This window comes from Macaca nemestrina, chromosome 4 (genome assembly GCF_043159975.1).
Source record: "Macaca nemestrina isolate mMacNem1 chromosome 4, mMacNem.hap1, whole genome shotgun sequence".
Taxonomy (NCBI): Eukaryota; Metazoa; Chordata; class Mammalia; order Primates; family Cercopithecidae; genus Macaca; species Macaca nemestrina.
This window is the reverse complement of record NC_092128.1, coordinates 149,112,071-149,125,625: the sequence shown is the minus strand read 5'-3', so window position 1 is coordinate 149,125,625 and position 13,555 is coordinate 149,112,071. Positions and strand designations below refer to the sequence as shown.

Genomic DNA, 13,555 nt, shown 5'->3' with positions numbered 1-13,555 from the left:
TAGCTGGGCGTGGTGGTGGAAACCTGTAATCCCACTACTCAGGGGGCTGAAGCAGGAGAATCACTTGGACTCAGGAGGTGGAGGTTGCAGCGAGCCGAGATTGCACCATTGCACTCCAGCCTGGGCAACAAGAGTGAAACTCCGTCTCAAAAAGAAAATTTTTCTTTTCATAGATACATGAAAAGTTTACTTTGGACTGTGTTGACATGGCATCAGTTATTTCAGGCAAAGCGTAGCAGCTTAGTTCTGTTTAACACGCTGCTGAAATGCAGGTCTGAAGGGCTGTATACTACAAATAGCATCAAACTGTTTTTGCGGTTTTGAGGGGGATTGAAAAAAGCTCCCACCTTCTCATGTTTGCTTTCAGGCTGAATATGTTTATCTTGAGAGAGGAAGAAGCCAAGAGACAAGACTATGAGGTGGACATCATGGTGATCAAGGAGCCGGTGGACGTGTCATCCTCTTATCTCATACTGGACCCTCCCAAGGAGGACGTGACCGTGTCCCCGTCCAGCAAGACCATCACCAGCAAGAAGAAGAAGAAGTAGCGAGCCACGAGGACACACACAGAGGCTTAGGACGGCACGTGCTCTAAGATTTCCTGAGCATTACAGTTCTTAGCACTGTACTCATTGCAGTGTTTTAAAATACCGCCTGGCCCGCTGCATCTCAGGTTTCCTACATGGCTGGATTATGGGAGTTCGAGACCAGCCTGGGCAACATAGTGAGACCCCATCTCTGCAACATTAAAAAATTAGCCGAGCGTGGTGGTGTGTACCTGTGGTTCTAGCTTCTTGGGAGGCTGAGGCGGGAGGATTGCAGATTGAGGGTGCCGTGAGCCACTGCATTCCAGCCTGGGTCAAGGACCTGGTGGCTGGTATAATCTACAAATAGGCAGCAGGAGACTCAACATAAAACCAGAATTTTAAAAACTTTAACAATTTATTAATCTTATTTTCCAGTAAAATATTCACATAATGTCAAAAGAATGGAATGATAGAGATATACTCAACTACCTTTAATTAATTCCACATAAATATTTAAAATCTAAAAACCTCAGGAGATCAGGAGACCGAGTAGAAATGTGATTCTTCAAAGCAAGTATTGCTTTTCCCTTGTCCTGAATGCAGTCCGTCATATGACCAGTAACTTGCATATGCCCAAATGTTTGCCGAGTGTCTTTTAAACATGCTTTCGGTGAGCCGTCATCAGTCAATCCAAGAAGAAGATGTTGTTGAACTGCGTTGCACAGAGTTTCTTGACCTCTTCTGCAAAACCGACAGACAACAGTGAGGAGGGAAGTGGCAGCCACTTAAAAGGTTATGTGACATATAATTAAATTCTTCTTGGGTAAAATTAGCAATAGATATTTGCATTGATTTTGACCTTAAATCCCAGAAGACTAGGCAAGAATTTTTTTTTTTTTTTGGAGACAGAGTTTTGCTCTGTCACCCAGGCTGGAGTGTAGTGGTGTGATCTGGTATGATCTTGGCTCATTGCAGCCTCCACCTCCCAGGTAGCTGGGACGACAGGTGCACACCACCACGCCCGGCTAATTTTTGTATTTTTGGGTAGAGACAGGGTTTCGCCAGGCTGGTGTTGAACTCCTAACCTCAGGTGATCCACCCACCTTCGCCTCCCAAAGTGCTGGACTGCAGGCATGAACCACTGTGCCCAGCCAAGAAATGTTAACAAGACGGGAGAAAACCACCTAAGAAAGCTACCAGGCCTCAGTAGTTCTGAGCATATAACACTGCTGCCCAGCCTGAGGAACTGCAAGCAAAGTGCCCAGGACACCCGGGGAGGGGGTTAGAAGCACGAGGCTGGCGCTGTCGTCATCCTGGGAGAACTGATGGAACAACAGAGAAACTGACAGCGCCCCTGAGCTGCAGACCCAGCGCCCCGCAGACGTGTTGGGATTTTGGTCTTATTGAATTCAGTTTGGATCAGGCTTGTATTAACTGATGTTTCTAATGCACACAATTACTAATGCAAGTGTTAATAATAGAAAAATGTAGTATGCCCGAGAAGATACAAGGGGAAAAAAAAGACGCTTACACTGAATTTCCACACAGTGTACATGTGGGGTATCGCCCAAGGGGGCAGCTCTGCTGAGGCGAGGTCCCCTCTCTCCAGGGCAGCCGAGCTGTCAGCAGAGCAGCTGCCGGGTCACCCCGTGCGGTGGGCACGGCTGGCCACTTTGGTGGGAGGGCAGGAGAAAATGCCTTATCATGCTGCCGGTGTTCAGAGGGATCGTTGTAAACGGCCACATGAACCTGGCAGCTTCTCCCTACAAAAGATACGTTTGTATCACAGGATATTGAAAAAGGACATTTGGGGCTGGGCAAGGTGGCTCCCGCCTGTAATCCCAGCTCTTTGGGAGGCCGGAGGATCGCTTGAGGCTTGGAGTTTGAGCCCAGCCTGGGCAACAGACCAAGACTCCGTCTCAAAAAAAATAAATAAATAAAATAAATTAGCGGGTATGGTGACACATGCCTGTGGGCTCAGCTACTCGAGAGGCTGAGGTGGGAGGACTGCTTGAGCCTAGGAGTTGGAGGCTGTGGTGAACTATGATTGCACCACTGCACTCCAGCCTGTGTGACAAAGTGAGACCCTGTCTCCAAAAAGGGGACATTTCTTAATGCACAGTAAAATTATTATTATTATTTTTTAGATTGTAGAAAATAATTTTCTTTGGGCCACTGTCAAGTTTCCTGTGCTACAGGAAAGTCCCGTCAGTTTTCCAAGAAAGAGAAAAGGGACCAAATGTTGAAAATGTTGAGAGGCACCTGCTTACAATCTCAGCAGACATTTGTTCTATTTCTCATGTTTCTGTTTTTTAACCAGGTTTAATACAGTGAAAAAACAACTTTTCCATATCAGCAGCATTAAAATTCTCCTGAAATACCAAATCCTACTTACCGTTTACTTCAATCAGGTTTGCATTTTTTTGATTCAAAATAACATAGAGCTCCCGCCGATCAGACTTCTTTCCAACAACCCAGTAATCACTCATGGCCTTCACGATGATCTCCTCATCCTCATCCACTCTGCAAGAGAAGAGTTTCAGAACGCGTCGTTCGTTATTCACATGGCTAGACGGGGAAAGCAAGCATTCCAAAACGAGAACAGGAAATGGAATGGGCGCACGTGGCATTTAAAAGGCTCAGGGAGTCCTGGGCGAGGGAACCGGTGAGTTAGGGGCTCCCAAGTGTGTGTCTGGAAGTGGCGCCCATGAAGGTGGTTCAAGCTTGAACCCCATGGAAAGGGCTCTGGGTCATTTGGCTTTGAAGGGACTTTCCGTGTCTTTTTTCTTAGAAAGGGGACACCTGATTGGAGAAGTGGCTGGAATCACCTGGTGAAGTCACTGTTGATGTCACCGAGAATCTTCATTAAATCCGGGTGCACGGAAGTGAGTGACACACTGGGCGTTTTCCTCATGTGAACTGTGCTCTTCTCGGCCAGATTCATGTGGTTGAAGTAAATAAACTTAAACTGGGGTTCTTTCTCAGACCTGTACAAACATGTCACAAAGACGGTAATACCCTGGATGGATATAACCAAACGATACAACTAGATTATTTTTTTAAAATTTTTTTGAGATGGAGTCTCACTGTCACCCAGGCTGGAGTGCAGTGACGCAGTCTTGGCTCACTGCAATCTCCACCTCCCGGGTTCAAGCGATTCTCCTGCCTCAGCCTCCTGAATAGCTGGGATTACAGGCATGCGCCACCACGCCCAGCTAAGTTTTGTATTTTTAGTAGAGACGGGGTTTCACCATGTTGGCCAGGATGGTCTCGATCTCCTGACCTTGTGATCTGCCCGCCCCGGCCTCCCAAAGTGCAGGGATTACAGGCTTGAGTGCCCGCGCCCGGCCCAGCCCTCTTTTTCTAAACAAAATTTCACGGGAGCATCGCCATCGCCACACGTTCATGTGTTGTCTGCTTTCCCACCAAAATGACACTTGAGTAGTTGTAACACATACATCTACATACAGCCCGGGACGTCTGAAATGCTTCTTATTTGGTCCTTTACCGAAAAAGGCTGGAGCGTCCCGTGGAAGTGAACCTGCCTCGTGACCGAAGCCTACGACAATATGTATGTAACAAAGCTTTTCCTCCTATCATCCCCAGTGGAAATCATCGTAAAACACAGTCGCCTTTTCCACTGCAGTCTAATGAACATTTTAAATGGGATACACCTTTTTATTTCCTAAACTGACTAGACAATGCTGTGACACTGCCTCCCAGGTCAGCATCTGTGACCTCCTCCGGGACCTAATGGGAAAAGCTGAGCCTCACCCCTCCCAGGGCCCCTCCCCTCCCCTCACTGCACCCTCAATGCGCACCCTGGGCCTGGGATGGAGCCGAGCACAGCCCCGCCCCGGGCTCAGAAGCCGCCTCTGCTTGCTTCGGGGTTCGCGGCCATGTTCTGGAGGGCTGGGGGTGCCGGAAATCCGACCTCCGGACAAGTGGGGTACTACTGAAATACTCTACATCTAGGCAAAGAAAGAACGTGGAGGATTTAGTTTCCAGGAACATGAAAAGAAACTTCTTATAAAACCAGATTTTGTTTTCAGTAGCTCCCTAAGGCTAAGGAAAGTAAAATGACAAGAAAAACTGGAAAGAGTTGCAAATTTAGTCGTCTGCATAGACAAGGAACTTAAATCGGGTGTAAGCTTCTATCCTCAAAACACTCTGTGGGGCCAGGAGCGGTGGCTCACGCCCGTAATCCCAGCACTTTGGGAGGCCAAGGAGGGAGGATTGCCTGAGCCCAGTAGTTCAAGACCAGCCTGGGCACCATGGCGAAACCCCGTCTCTACCAAAAAATACAAAAATTAGCCAGGCATGGTGGCCCACACCTCTAGTCCTAGCTCTACAGCCAGGAAGCTGAGGTGGGAGGATCACTTAGAGTGTGGGAGGTCAAGGCTGCAGTGAGCCATGATTGCGCCACTGCACTCCAGCCTGGGCGACAGCAGGAGACCCTGTCTCCAAAAACCCACAAAAAAAACAAAAAGAACAGGTGACGCGTTCTCTATGGTCACTACACTTTGTCACTTTCCATCTGTTAGTTGATAACCTGCATGATCCAAATCGATTTAACTCACTTATGCCTCCTTCACAAAGGAAAACCTGGTATTTTTATGGCCAAATAATTTAATGATTCAGTAGCACTGTCAACGTGTAAGCTACTGGCCAGGCGTGGTGGCTCATGCCTGTAATCCCAGCACTTTGGAAGGTCGAGGTGGGTGGATCACCTGAGGTCAGGAGTTCAAGACCAGCCTGGTCAACATGGCAAAACCCCATCTCTACTAAAAAATACAAAAATGAGCTGGGCATGGTGGCACCTGCCTGTAGTCCCAGCTACTTGGGAGGCTGAGGCAGGAGAATTGCTTGAACTCAGGGGCTGAAGGTTGCGGTGAGCTGAGATCGTGCCACCGCACTCTAGCCTGGGTGAAAGAGTGAAAGAAACTCTGTCTCAAAAAACAAAAACAACCAAAAACCAACGAAAATGTAAGCTGTTGACAGCAGTAATCCACACACCAAAATCTACACGTGCTTTCACCTTCGCTCGCTTCTGCACTCTCAGAGGCCCACGCTTATACAAGACCACACAGAAATAACATATGGGCCGGGTGCGGTGGCTCACACCTATAATCCCAGCACTTCGGGAGGCTGAGGCGGGTGGATCACAAGATCAGGAGTTCGAGACCAGCCTGACCAACACGGTAAAACCCCATCTCTACAAAAACACAAAACTTAGCCAGGCATGATGGCATCCAGCTCCTCAGGAGGCTGAGGCAGGAGAATCGCTTGAACCTGGGAGGGCGGAGGTTGCAGTGAGCCGAGATCATGCCATTGCATTCCATCCTGGGCAACAGAGCGAGACTCCGTCTCAAAGAAAGCCCAAAACAACAACGTATGAACACTAAGAACATGAGCTTATGCAGAAATGCACAGCATTTTAGTAACTTCTCCAATGTGTAGAGAGCCCATTTAAAAGCAGGACTCAACTTCGCAAAGGGCTTTCCATGACCTCACTTTTCACTTTATAATAACTATTTTATATTGAGAAAAGATAGGGAAGGCCGGGTGCTATAGCTCACACCTGTAATCCCAGCACTTTGCAAGGCTGAGGCTGGTGGATCACTTGAGGTCAGGAGTTCAAGACCAACCTGGCCAACATAGTGAAACCCTGTCTCTACTAAAAATATAAAAATTAGCCCAGCATGGTGGTACATGCCTATAATCCCAGCTACTCGAGAGGCTGAGGCATGAGAATCGCTTGAACCTGGGAGGCGGAGGCTGCAGTGAGCTGAGGTCAGGCCACTGCATAGTCCAGCCTGGGCGACAGAGTGAGACTTTGTCTCAAAAGCTAAGGAGGAAGAATTTAAGGACGTTTCAGTGTCTAGAGAGTTGGAGGAGCGAATCCCGCCTCTCTCACTCAGTGTAGACCCTTCAGGCTGTCACATTGAGTACCCAGGCCCAATGCCCCACATCCCAGCCAGTTTCCCCTACACATTTTCACACAACGAGAGGCAAAATGCTTTCAGTCTGCGCACACCAAAACCATGCTGACTACTGCCCAGGTGAACGTAACCATCTGGGCCAGTGAAATGGGATGTTCCAATCAGCGGGGAGCTGAGAGAAGGTATTTAACGGAAGACCCAGCCCCAGCTGCCATCACGGGGCAGAAAAACTCAGGTCGGCTTCCCCAGGACCCTTTCCGACAGGCCTGAATGGCACGTATCACCGTTCTCTAGATTCCACGAGAGCACAGGACTGTTACCACCACCCACATCTGTAAGAAAAACTACGCGTGTTTTAAAAGCCGCTCAATGCATGAACGTGTACAGAAAGCCAAGTACAAACCCAGACATCCTCTTGTTGATGTTAAACTGCTCGCAGATGTCAGAGGCCAGCACCGTGAGCTGGGGCCCGACGACGCTGTCCAGTCTTCGGCAAAAATCCAGCGTTGGCTGGATAGAGGCTGGCAAGTCATGACAAAACAAACCGGTAAGATTCATGTGACTGTCTGATGCTGAACAACTGTATTCAAACGAAAACGTCACTGATCTGGGAAAGCAAACGATGAAACGCTCAGGCCCCTCCTGCTCCTCAAATACAAGAGAAACAGAAGATGGAAAACCGCTTACGTTTCAGATGGAAAAAGGCAAAGACCTCTCACTGTGGAAAGGTGACTGAGGTGCACCCTGTGGGGTGGTAAAGGGCTGCCGACCCCAGAAACGCCTCAGAAGGTCGTGTGTTTATTTAACAAACATTCCACAGCACTCACGGGCCAGGTGCTATTTGGTGCTTCACACACACGACCTCATTCCATCCTCAGAGCCCCCCGGGAGAGGTGCCACCGCTGTCTCCAGCTCGCGGTCGGCGGGGCACAGAAAGATGCCCACATTCTGCTGACAAGTGGGACGACTAGGACTTAAAAAATACGAGCAATGGCTAGTTCAGGAGCCAGGGGGGTCCCAGATGGGGAACAGGCTCCTCTCTGTGCCTCTACATTGCTGACGACAACACATTTATCATTTAATGGGCTGGGTGTGGGGGTTCCCGCCCGAAATCCCAGCACTTTGGGAGGCTAAGGTGGGGGGATCACTTGAGCCCAGGAGTTTGACACTAGCCTGGCCAACACAGCGAGACCCTGTCTAAATAACAACAACATTAGCTGGGTGCGGCTGTGTGGGCTGGCAAGTCCCAGTGACCCGGGAGGCCCAGATGGGAAGATCACTTGAACGCAGGAGGTCGAGGCTACAGTGAGCTACGATCGTGCCACTGCGCTCCAAGAGTGAAACCCCGTCTCAAACAAAAAACCCCCAAACAACTGAAACCCCCAAAACATATTTATCATTTAAGAACAGGACGCAGCAAAGTACAAAAAGCCTAGTCAGGCTGAAATCAGATGAAGGCGCGTACCCACCGTCGATCATAAAGCACACAGCCGCACTCATGGCCTGGGAAGAGAACAAACCTAAGGTTATGAAACGGTAGAAAAAAGGAGACTTTCATATAATCACAATCTGTTCAAAGTCGACGGGGACAAATCAATGGTAAAAAGATGTTTTTCAGTCAACCAGAGCCATCTGGACGCAGGCTGCCCATTCCGTGATGCGAGAGGAGCGCTGTGCACCTTGTCAGGTGTGACGGTGCCTGTGGGGAGGTGACCACAGACATCCTCCTCAGAGAGCACAGGGAAGTGTCCGTGACTGACGTGAGGACTTAAAATGCTCTTGCAAACCCAACAACACAACACAGAGAAGCAACAAAACCAGAATCTTATTCACTTGTGTGATGGAGACTTAGGGGTTCATAGTTTTCATCTGTGTATATTCCAGAGAGAGAATTGGCAGAAACTGTCAATTATTCTGTGATGATTTCCACTGACACAAGTTTACAAAGACAGTAAATGGATATCATCTTGTCTCACTTTATTATAGCAAATAATTGCAGTTATGACATAGACATAGCAACCTACAACAACCAGGACCACAGATAACCAAAAATGTTTAAAATTTATCAAAGCAATTATGGTAAAAAAAGGCTCAACAGGCCAGGTGCGGTGGCTCACACCTGTAATCCCAGCACTTTCAGAGGCCGAGACAGGCAGATCACGAGGTCAGGAGATCGAGACCATCCTGGCTAACACAGTGAAATCCCGTCTCTACTAAAAATACAAAAAATTAGCCAGGCATGGTGGCGGGTGCCTGTAGTCCCAGCTACTCAGGAGGCTGAGGCAGGAAAATGGCATGAACCTGGGAGGCAGAGCTTGCAGTGAGCCAAGATCCCGCCACTGCACTCCAGCCTCGGCGACAGAGCGAGACTCCGTCTCCAAAAAAAAAAAAAAGGCTCAAAAGAACATCAAGCCTATCAAGCCTGACGATGAAAGCCACAGACTTCCTTCTCTGAGCTCTCCTCCCTGGCAACCACTTTAAACTGTTATTAGACAACGAGCTTATCCTAACTCTTTAGTGTATCCTCTTTAGACATCGTATTGACTTCCTGCTCATGTCATGACGCGTGTCACCCCTCATCTGCCTTCCCCCCTCCTCCTCTATGGTTTACAGCCATTCTATTTCCTCCGCTGGCCGCCTTCCACCAGCCACAGGCCTCCGCTCCTGAAATCACATTCCCACCTGCTCCAGTACCTCTTCCCACTTCAGAGAGCGAGATCCTGTCTCAGAGATGAAAGATCTCAAATCAGTGACCTGACCTTTCGTCTTAAGCTCCTGGACAAAGGAGTCAACTAAACCTAAAGCAAGTGGGGCTGGGTGCGGTGGCTCACATCTGTAATCCCAGCACTTTGGGAGGCCGAGGCTTGTAGATCACCTGAGGTCAGGAGTTTGAGACCAGCCTAACATGGTGAAACCCCATCTCTACTAAAAGTACAAAAAAATTAGCCGGGCGTGTTGGTGTGCACCTATAATCCCAGCTACTCAGGAGGCTGAGGCAAGAGAATTGTGTGAACCTAGGAGGCAGAGGTTGCAGTGAGCCGAGACTGTGCCAGTGCACTCCAGCCTGGGTGACAGAGTGGGACTGTCTCAAAAAAAAAACAAACCTAAAGCAAATGGAAGGCAATACTAAAAGGTGAGAGCAGAAACAAACTCGATAGAGAAAAATCATAGAGAAAATAAATGAAACCAAAAGTGAGTTCTGTGAAAAGACCAACATTGAAAACCTTTTCCTTTTTTCTTGTGAAGATTCCAGAAATATGAAGAACCTTCAGCTAGACTGTAGAACAAGAAACAAACAGAGAAGACTCAAATTACTAAAACCAGGAATGAAAGAGGAGACATCACTACTGACTTTACAGGAAAAATGAAGGCGTACCCGGCTTTACCTATAATACCATGAAAACCCGTGTGCTGACAAATCAAATCAAATTGAAGCAGACAAATTCCTAGAAAGACACAAACTACCAAAGCTGACTCAAGAAGAAACAAAATCAAACCTCTAACAAGTAAAGAAATTAACTTACTTATGCTGGAGGTTGTAAATCTTTTCTGTGAAAAATGAGACCTTGGCGATGACCTTCAGCAGGATATAAATAACTCCCACAAGCTTAGTATTCCAATAATGGAACACTACGCACAGTTAATTAACTTTAAAACTTCCCACAAAGAAAAGCCCAGATGCAGAGAGCTTGATTGTGAATTCTATGAAACATGTAAAGAGGAATTAACACCAGTGCTTCACTGTCTTCCAAAAAAATAGCAGGGAACACTTCCCAACACATTCTATTGGGCCAGCATTGCCTAAAGATATCACAAGAAAACAAAACTACAGGCCAATATCCCTTACAGCCCAAGCCCGTACAGCACCCGCTCCACCTCTGGAGGGCTGGAGACTAAGGCCGGCCACACGGGGCCAGCTGTGTCTCTGTGGCCAATCCCCAGTAAAAACTCTGGATCTCGAGGCTCAGGTGAGCTTCCCTGGATGGCAGCACTCCATAGAGACTGCCATACATCCTTGATGGGGAAACAGGCACTGTGCTGTCCGCATGACCCCAACGGGAGAGGACAGCTGGAAGCTCACACCGGAGCGGGACTCCATCTCAAAAACAAAAACCAAAAACCAAAAACCCAGAAACCCAAAAAACCAAACAAACCTAAAGCAAATGGAGTCCTTCCATTGGTGGCTCCTGGGCCCTGCCCCATGTGCCTCTTCCCCGGGCTGATTTTAACCTGTATTCTTCTTTCACTGTAATAAACCACAGCTGTGCGTATATTCTTCCTTATCCCTGGTTTTGCTTCCCGTGGTTTCGGTCATGTGAGGGACAGTGTAATAAAATACTGCGGTAAGGGGGAAGCAAACCACATTCTCATGACTTTTATTGCAGTGTATTGTTATTGTCCAATCATGATTACTATCACTTTTTGTGAGATGGGGTCTCACTCTGTTGTCCAGGCTGGAGTACAATGGCACTATCTTGGCTCACTGCAACCTCCGCCTCCCAGGTTCAAGCGATTCTCCTGACTCAGCCTCCTGAGTAACTCGGATTACATGTGCATGCCATCATGCCTGGCTGATTTTTATATTTGTAGTAGAGGCAGGGTTTCACCATGCTGGCCAGGCTGGTCTCAAGTTCCTGGCCTCAAGTGATCCACCTGCCTCGGCCTCAAGTGCTAGGATTACAGGTGTGAGCCACTGTGCCCGGCCTTATTATTGCTATTAATCTCTTACTGTACTGAATGTATAAATTAAACATTATCGCAGGCATGTATGTACAGGAAAAACACAGTATGTGAAGGTTTGGTACTGTCCCTGGTTTCAGGCACCCCCTGGGGGTTCTGGAACACATGGCCTTTGCCTCGGGCGTACTGCTGTAGAAAGCCTTTTCTGAGTCCTGTAGTACTTCTAGTGAACTCTTACCCTAAAGGTGGTCATGGGGACTCCCAAACTCGCAGCTGGTGTCAGAAGTGAGGATGGTCTTGGAGACTCATGAACTTTGCAACTAGAAATCACTAAATTGTACATTTTAAGTGTACAAGGGTGAGTTGTATGGTACGTGCACTGTATCTCAAAGTCATTAAGAAAAACGTAAGGGCCCTTTAACACAGCCACAATCCCATTATCACACCCCAAATTACGTCTATAGATTGACTTTAAAAACAGAAATGCAATCAACAGCATATTACACACCAGGCTTATGGAGATTTCAGAGTCATTACCTGGGTCATTCAAAGGGGAATGATTTTTTTCTTGAGATGGGGTCTCAGATTTTCGCCTGATCCACAAATGGACATTCTTCCTACTCCAATTCCTGCTCTAAATTACACCTCCAACATTTTGGTTTGCTTTTTCGACCACATCTTTTTGTAGGCTCTTCCTGGAATCTCCCCTTCCCTGCCTCTGTCACAGCCCAACTTTGACTCTCTCAAGCACACCACGTGATGAACGAAACATCTTTTTATTTTGGCAGCTTGAACCCTGGAGCCCTCCCTCCTCCTGCTTGGTTACGGAGCTGCTGGAGGCGGGGTGTCGCCAGCAGACCTTAAGAGCCTGATCACCCCAAGATTTCCTTGTACCGTCTCATGCGTGAGAACTACTGCTCTGGATTCCCAACTGTTCTTTCCTGGTTTGTTCACTTATTCTGCTAATGGATGACCCTGTGTCACACCCTGAGGAAGGGTGCATGAGGGTAAACTTTTTGAGGCTTTTTTTTTTTTTTTTTTTTTTGAGATGGAGTCTCCCTCTGTCGCCCAGGCTGGAGTGCAGTGGCCGGATCTCAGCTCACTGCAAGCTCCGCCTCCCGGGTTCACGCCATTCTCCTGCCTCAGCCTCCCGAGTAGCTGGGACTACAGGCGCCCGCCACCTCGCCCGGCTAGTTTTTTGTATTTTTTAGTAAAGACGGGGTTTCACCGTGTTAGCCAGGATAGTCTCGATCTCCTGACCTCGTGATCCACCCGTCTCGGCCTCCCAAAGTGCTGGGATTACAGGCTTGAGCCACCGCGCCCGGCCGAGGCTTTTCATGTTTAACGTTTTTTTTGAGAGAGTCTTGCTCTGTTGCCCAGACTGGAGTGCAGTGGCGTAATCTCAGCTCACTGCAACCTCCGCCTCCCGGGTACAAGTGATTCTCCTGCCTCAGCCTCCAGAGTAGCTGGGATTACAGGCGTGTGCCACCATGCCCAGCTAATTTTTTGTATTTTTAGTAGAGATAGGGTTTCCCCATGTTGGCCAGGCTGGTCTCGAACTCCAGACATCAGGTGATCTGCCCACCTCGGCCTCCCAAAGTGTTGGGATTACAGGCGTAAGCCACCGTGCCTGTGCTAATGTCTTTTGTCTCATCTGTGGTTGACAGCTTGGCGTGGCAAAGAACTCTATGCTCAAATTCAAGAGAGAAAATCTCTCTTCCACTGTCACATAATGTCTGGTGCTACATAAGAAACTGTTGATGCCAGTTTCATTATTTTTGAGACAGGGTTTCACTCTGTCACCCAAGCTAGAATGCAGTGGTGTGATCATAGCTCACTGCAGCCTCCAACTCTTGGGCTCAAGTGGTTCTCCTGCCTCAGCCTCCTGAGCAGCTGGGACTACAGATGAGCACTACCATGCCTGGCTAATTTTTAAACATTTTTCTTCGACACAGGGTCTTACTATGTTGCCCAGGCTGGCCTCCAACTCCTGGCCTCAAGTGATCCACCGTGGCCTTCCAAAGTGCTGGGACTGTACCTGGCCCATTTCCATTTTATATTAATAGATACAACTCTTCTAATTAGTGGATACTAATTTTTTAAAGTTCTTGTCTGTCCTCGGAATCATTTTTGTTTCTTTTGAGACCTCTACTTTTGTTTTTGCAGCCATATTTAACAATGAGGGAACGAGAAGGCTCACCAGGCTTCACTCAGAGTAGGATGAAGGTCTCAGTTCCGTCTGGGAGACAGAAATGCCAGAATGAGCAGGGCCTCATTCTCAGGGGCAGACATCCACGTTAGCCACTCGGGGTCTCTTCAGACTGTTTCCTTTCTTTAAACAGACCCTCACTTGTCACCCAGGGATGGATGCTCAGCCGCGGGCCTATCTGTGCAAGGATGGGGGAA

General features: G+C 48.1%; 2 protein-coding genes across 17 annotated transcripts in view; one reads left to right on the top strand and one right to left on the bottom strand.

Moving 5' to 3' along the window:
- Positions 1-628, top strand: part of LOC105498107 (radial spoke head 10 homolog B) — a 44,711-nt gene extending 44,083 nt beyond the window's left edge. For 11 of the 13 annotated variants that reach the window (XM_071095331.1, XM_071095323.1, XM_071095320.1 and 8 more), the window contains one exon: positions 368-628. In XM_071095331.1, the coding sequence (XP_070951432.1) occupies positions 368-548 (181 nt within the window). In that variant the 3' untranslated portion in view covers positions 549-628. The remainder of the gene's footprint in view (positions 1-367) is intronic. The other 2 variants (XR_011622616.1, XM_071095329.1) reach the window with 2 other exon arrangements.
- Positions 629-923: 295 nt separating this feature from the next.
- LOC105497847 (vacuolar fusion protein CCZ1 homolog B) overlaps positions 924-13,555 on the bottom strand; it is a 28,709-nt gene continuing 16,077 nt past the window's right edge. For 2 of the 4 annotated variants that reach the window (XM_071095335.1, XM_071095337.1), the window contains 5 exons: positions 7,935-7,972; positions 6,873-7,076; positions 3,356-3,514; positions 2,923-3,050; positions 924-1,268 (listed from right to left, as the gene is read on the bottom strand). In XM_071095335.1, coding sequence (XP_070951436.1) covers positions 1,213-1,268; positions 2,923-3,050; positions 3,356-3,514; positions 6,873-7,076; positions 7,935-7,972 — 585 coding nt within the window. In that variant the 3' untranslated portion in view covers positions 924-1,212. The remainder of the gene's footprint in view (positions 1,269-2,922; positions 3,051-3,355; positions 3,515-6,872; positions 7,077-7,934; positions 7,973-13,555) is intronic. The other 2 variants (XM_071095336.1, XM_071095338.1) reach the window with 1 other exon arrangement.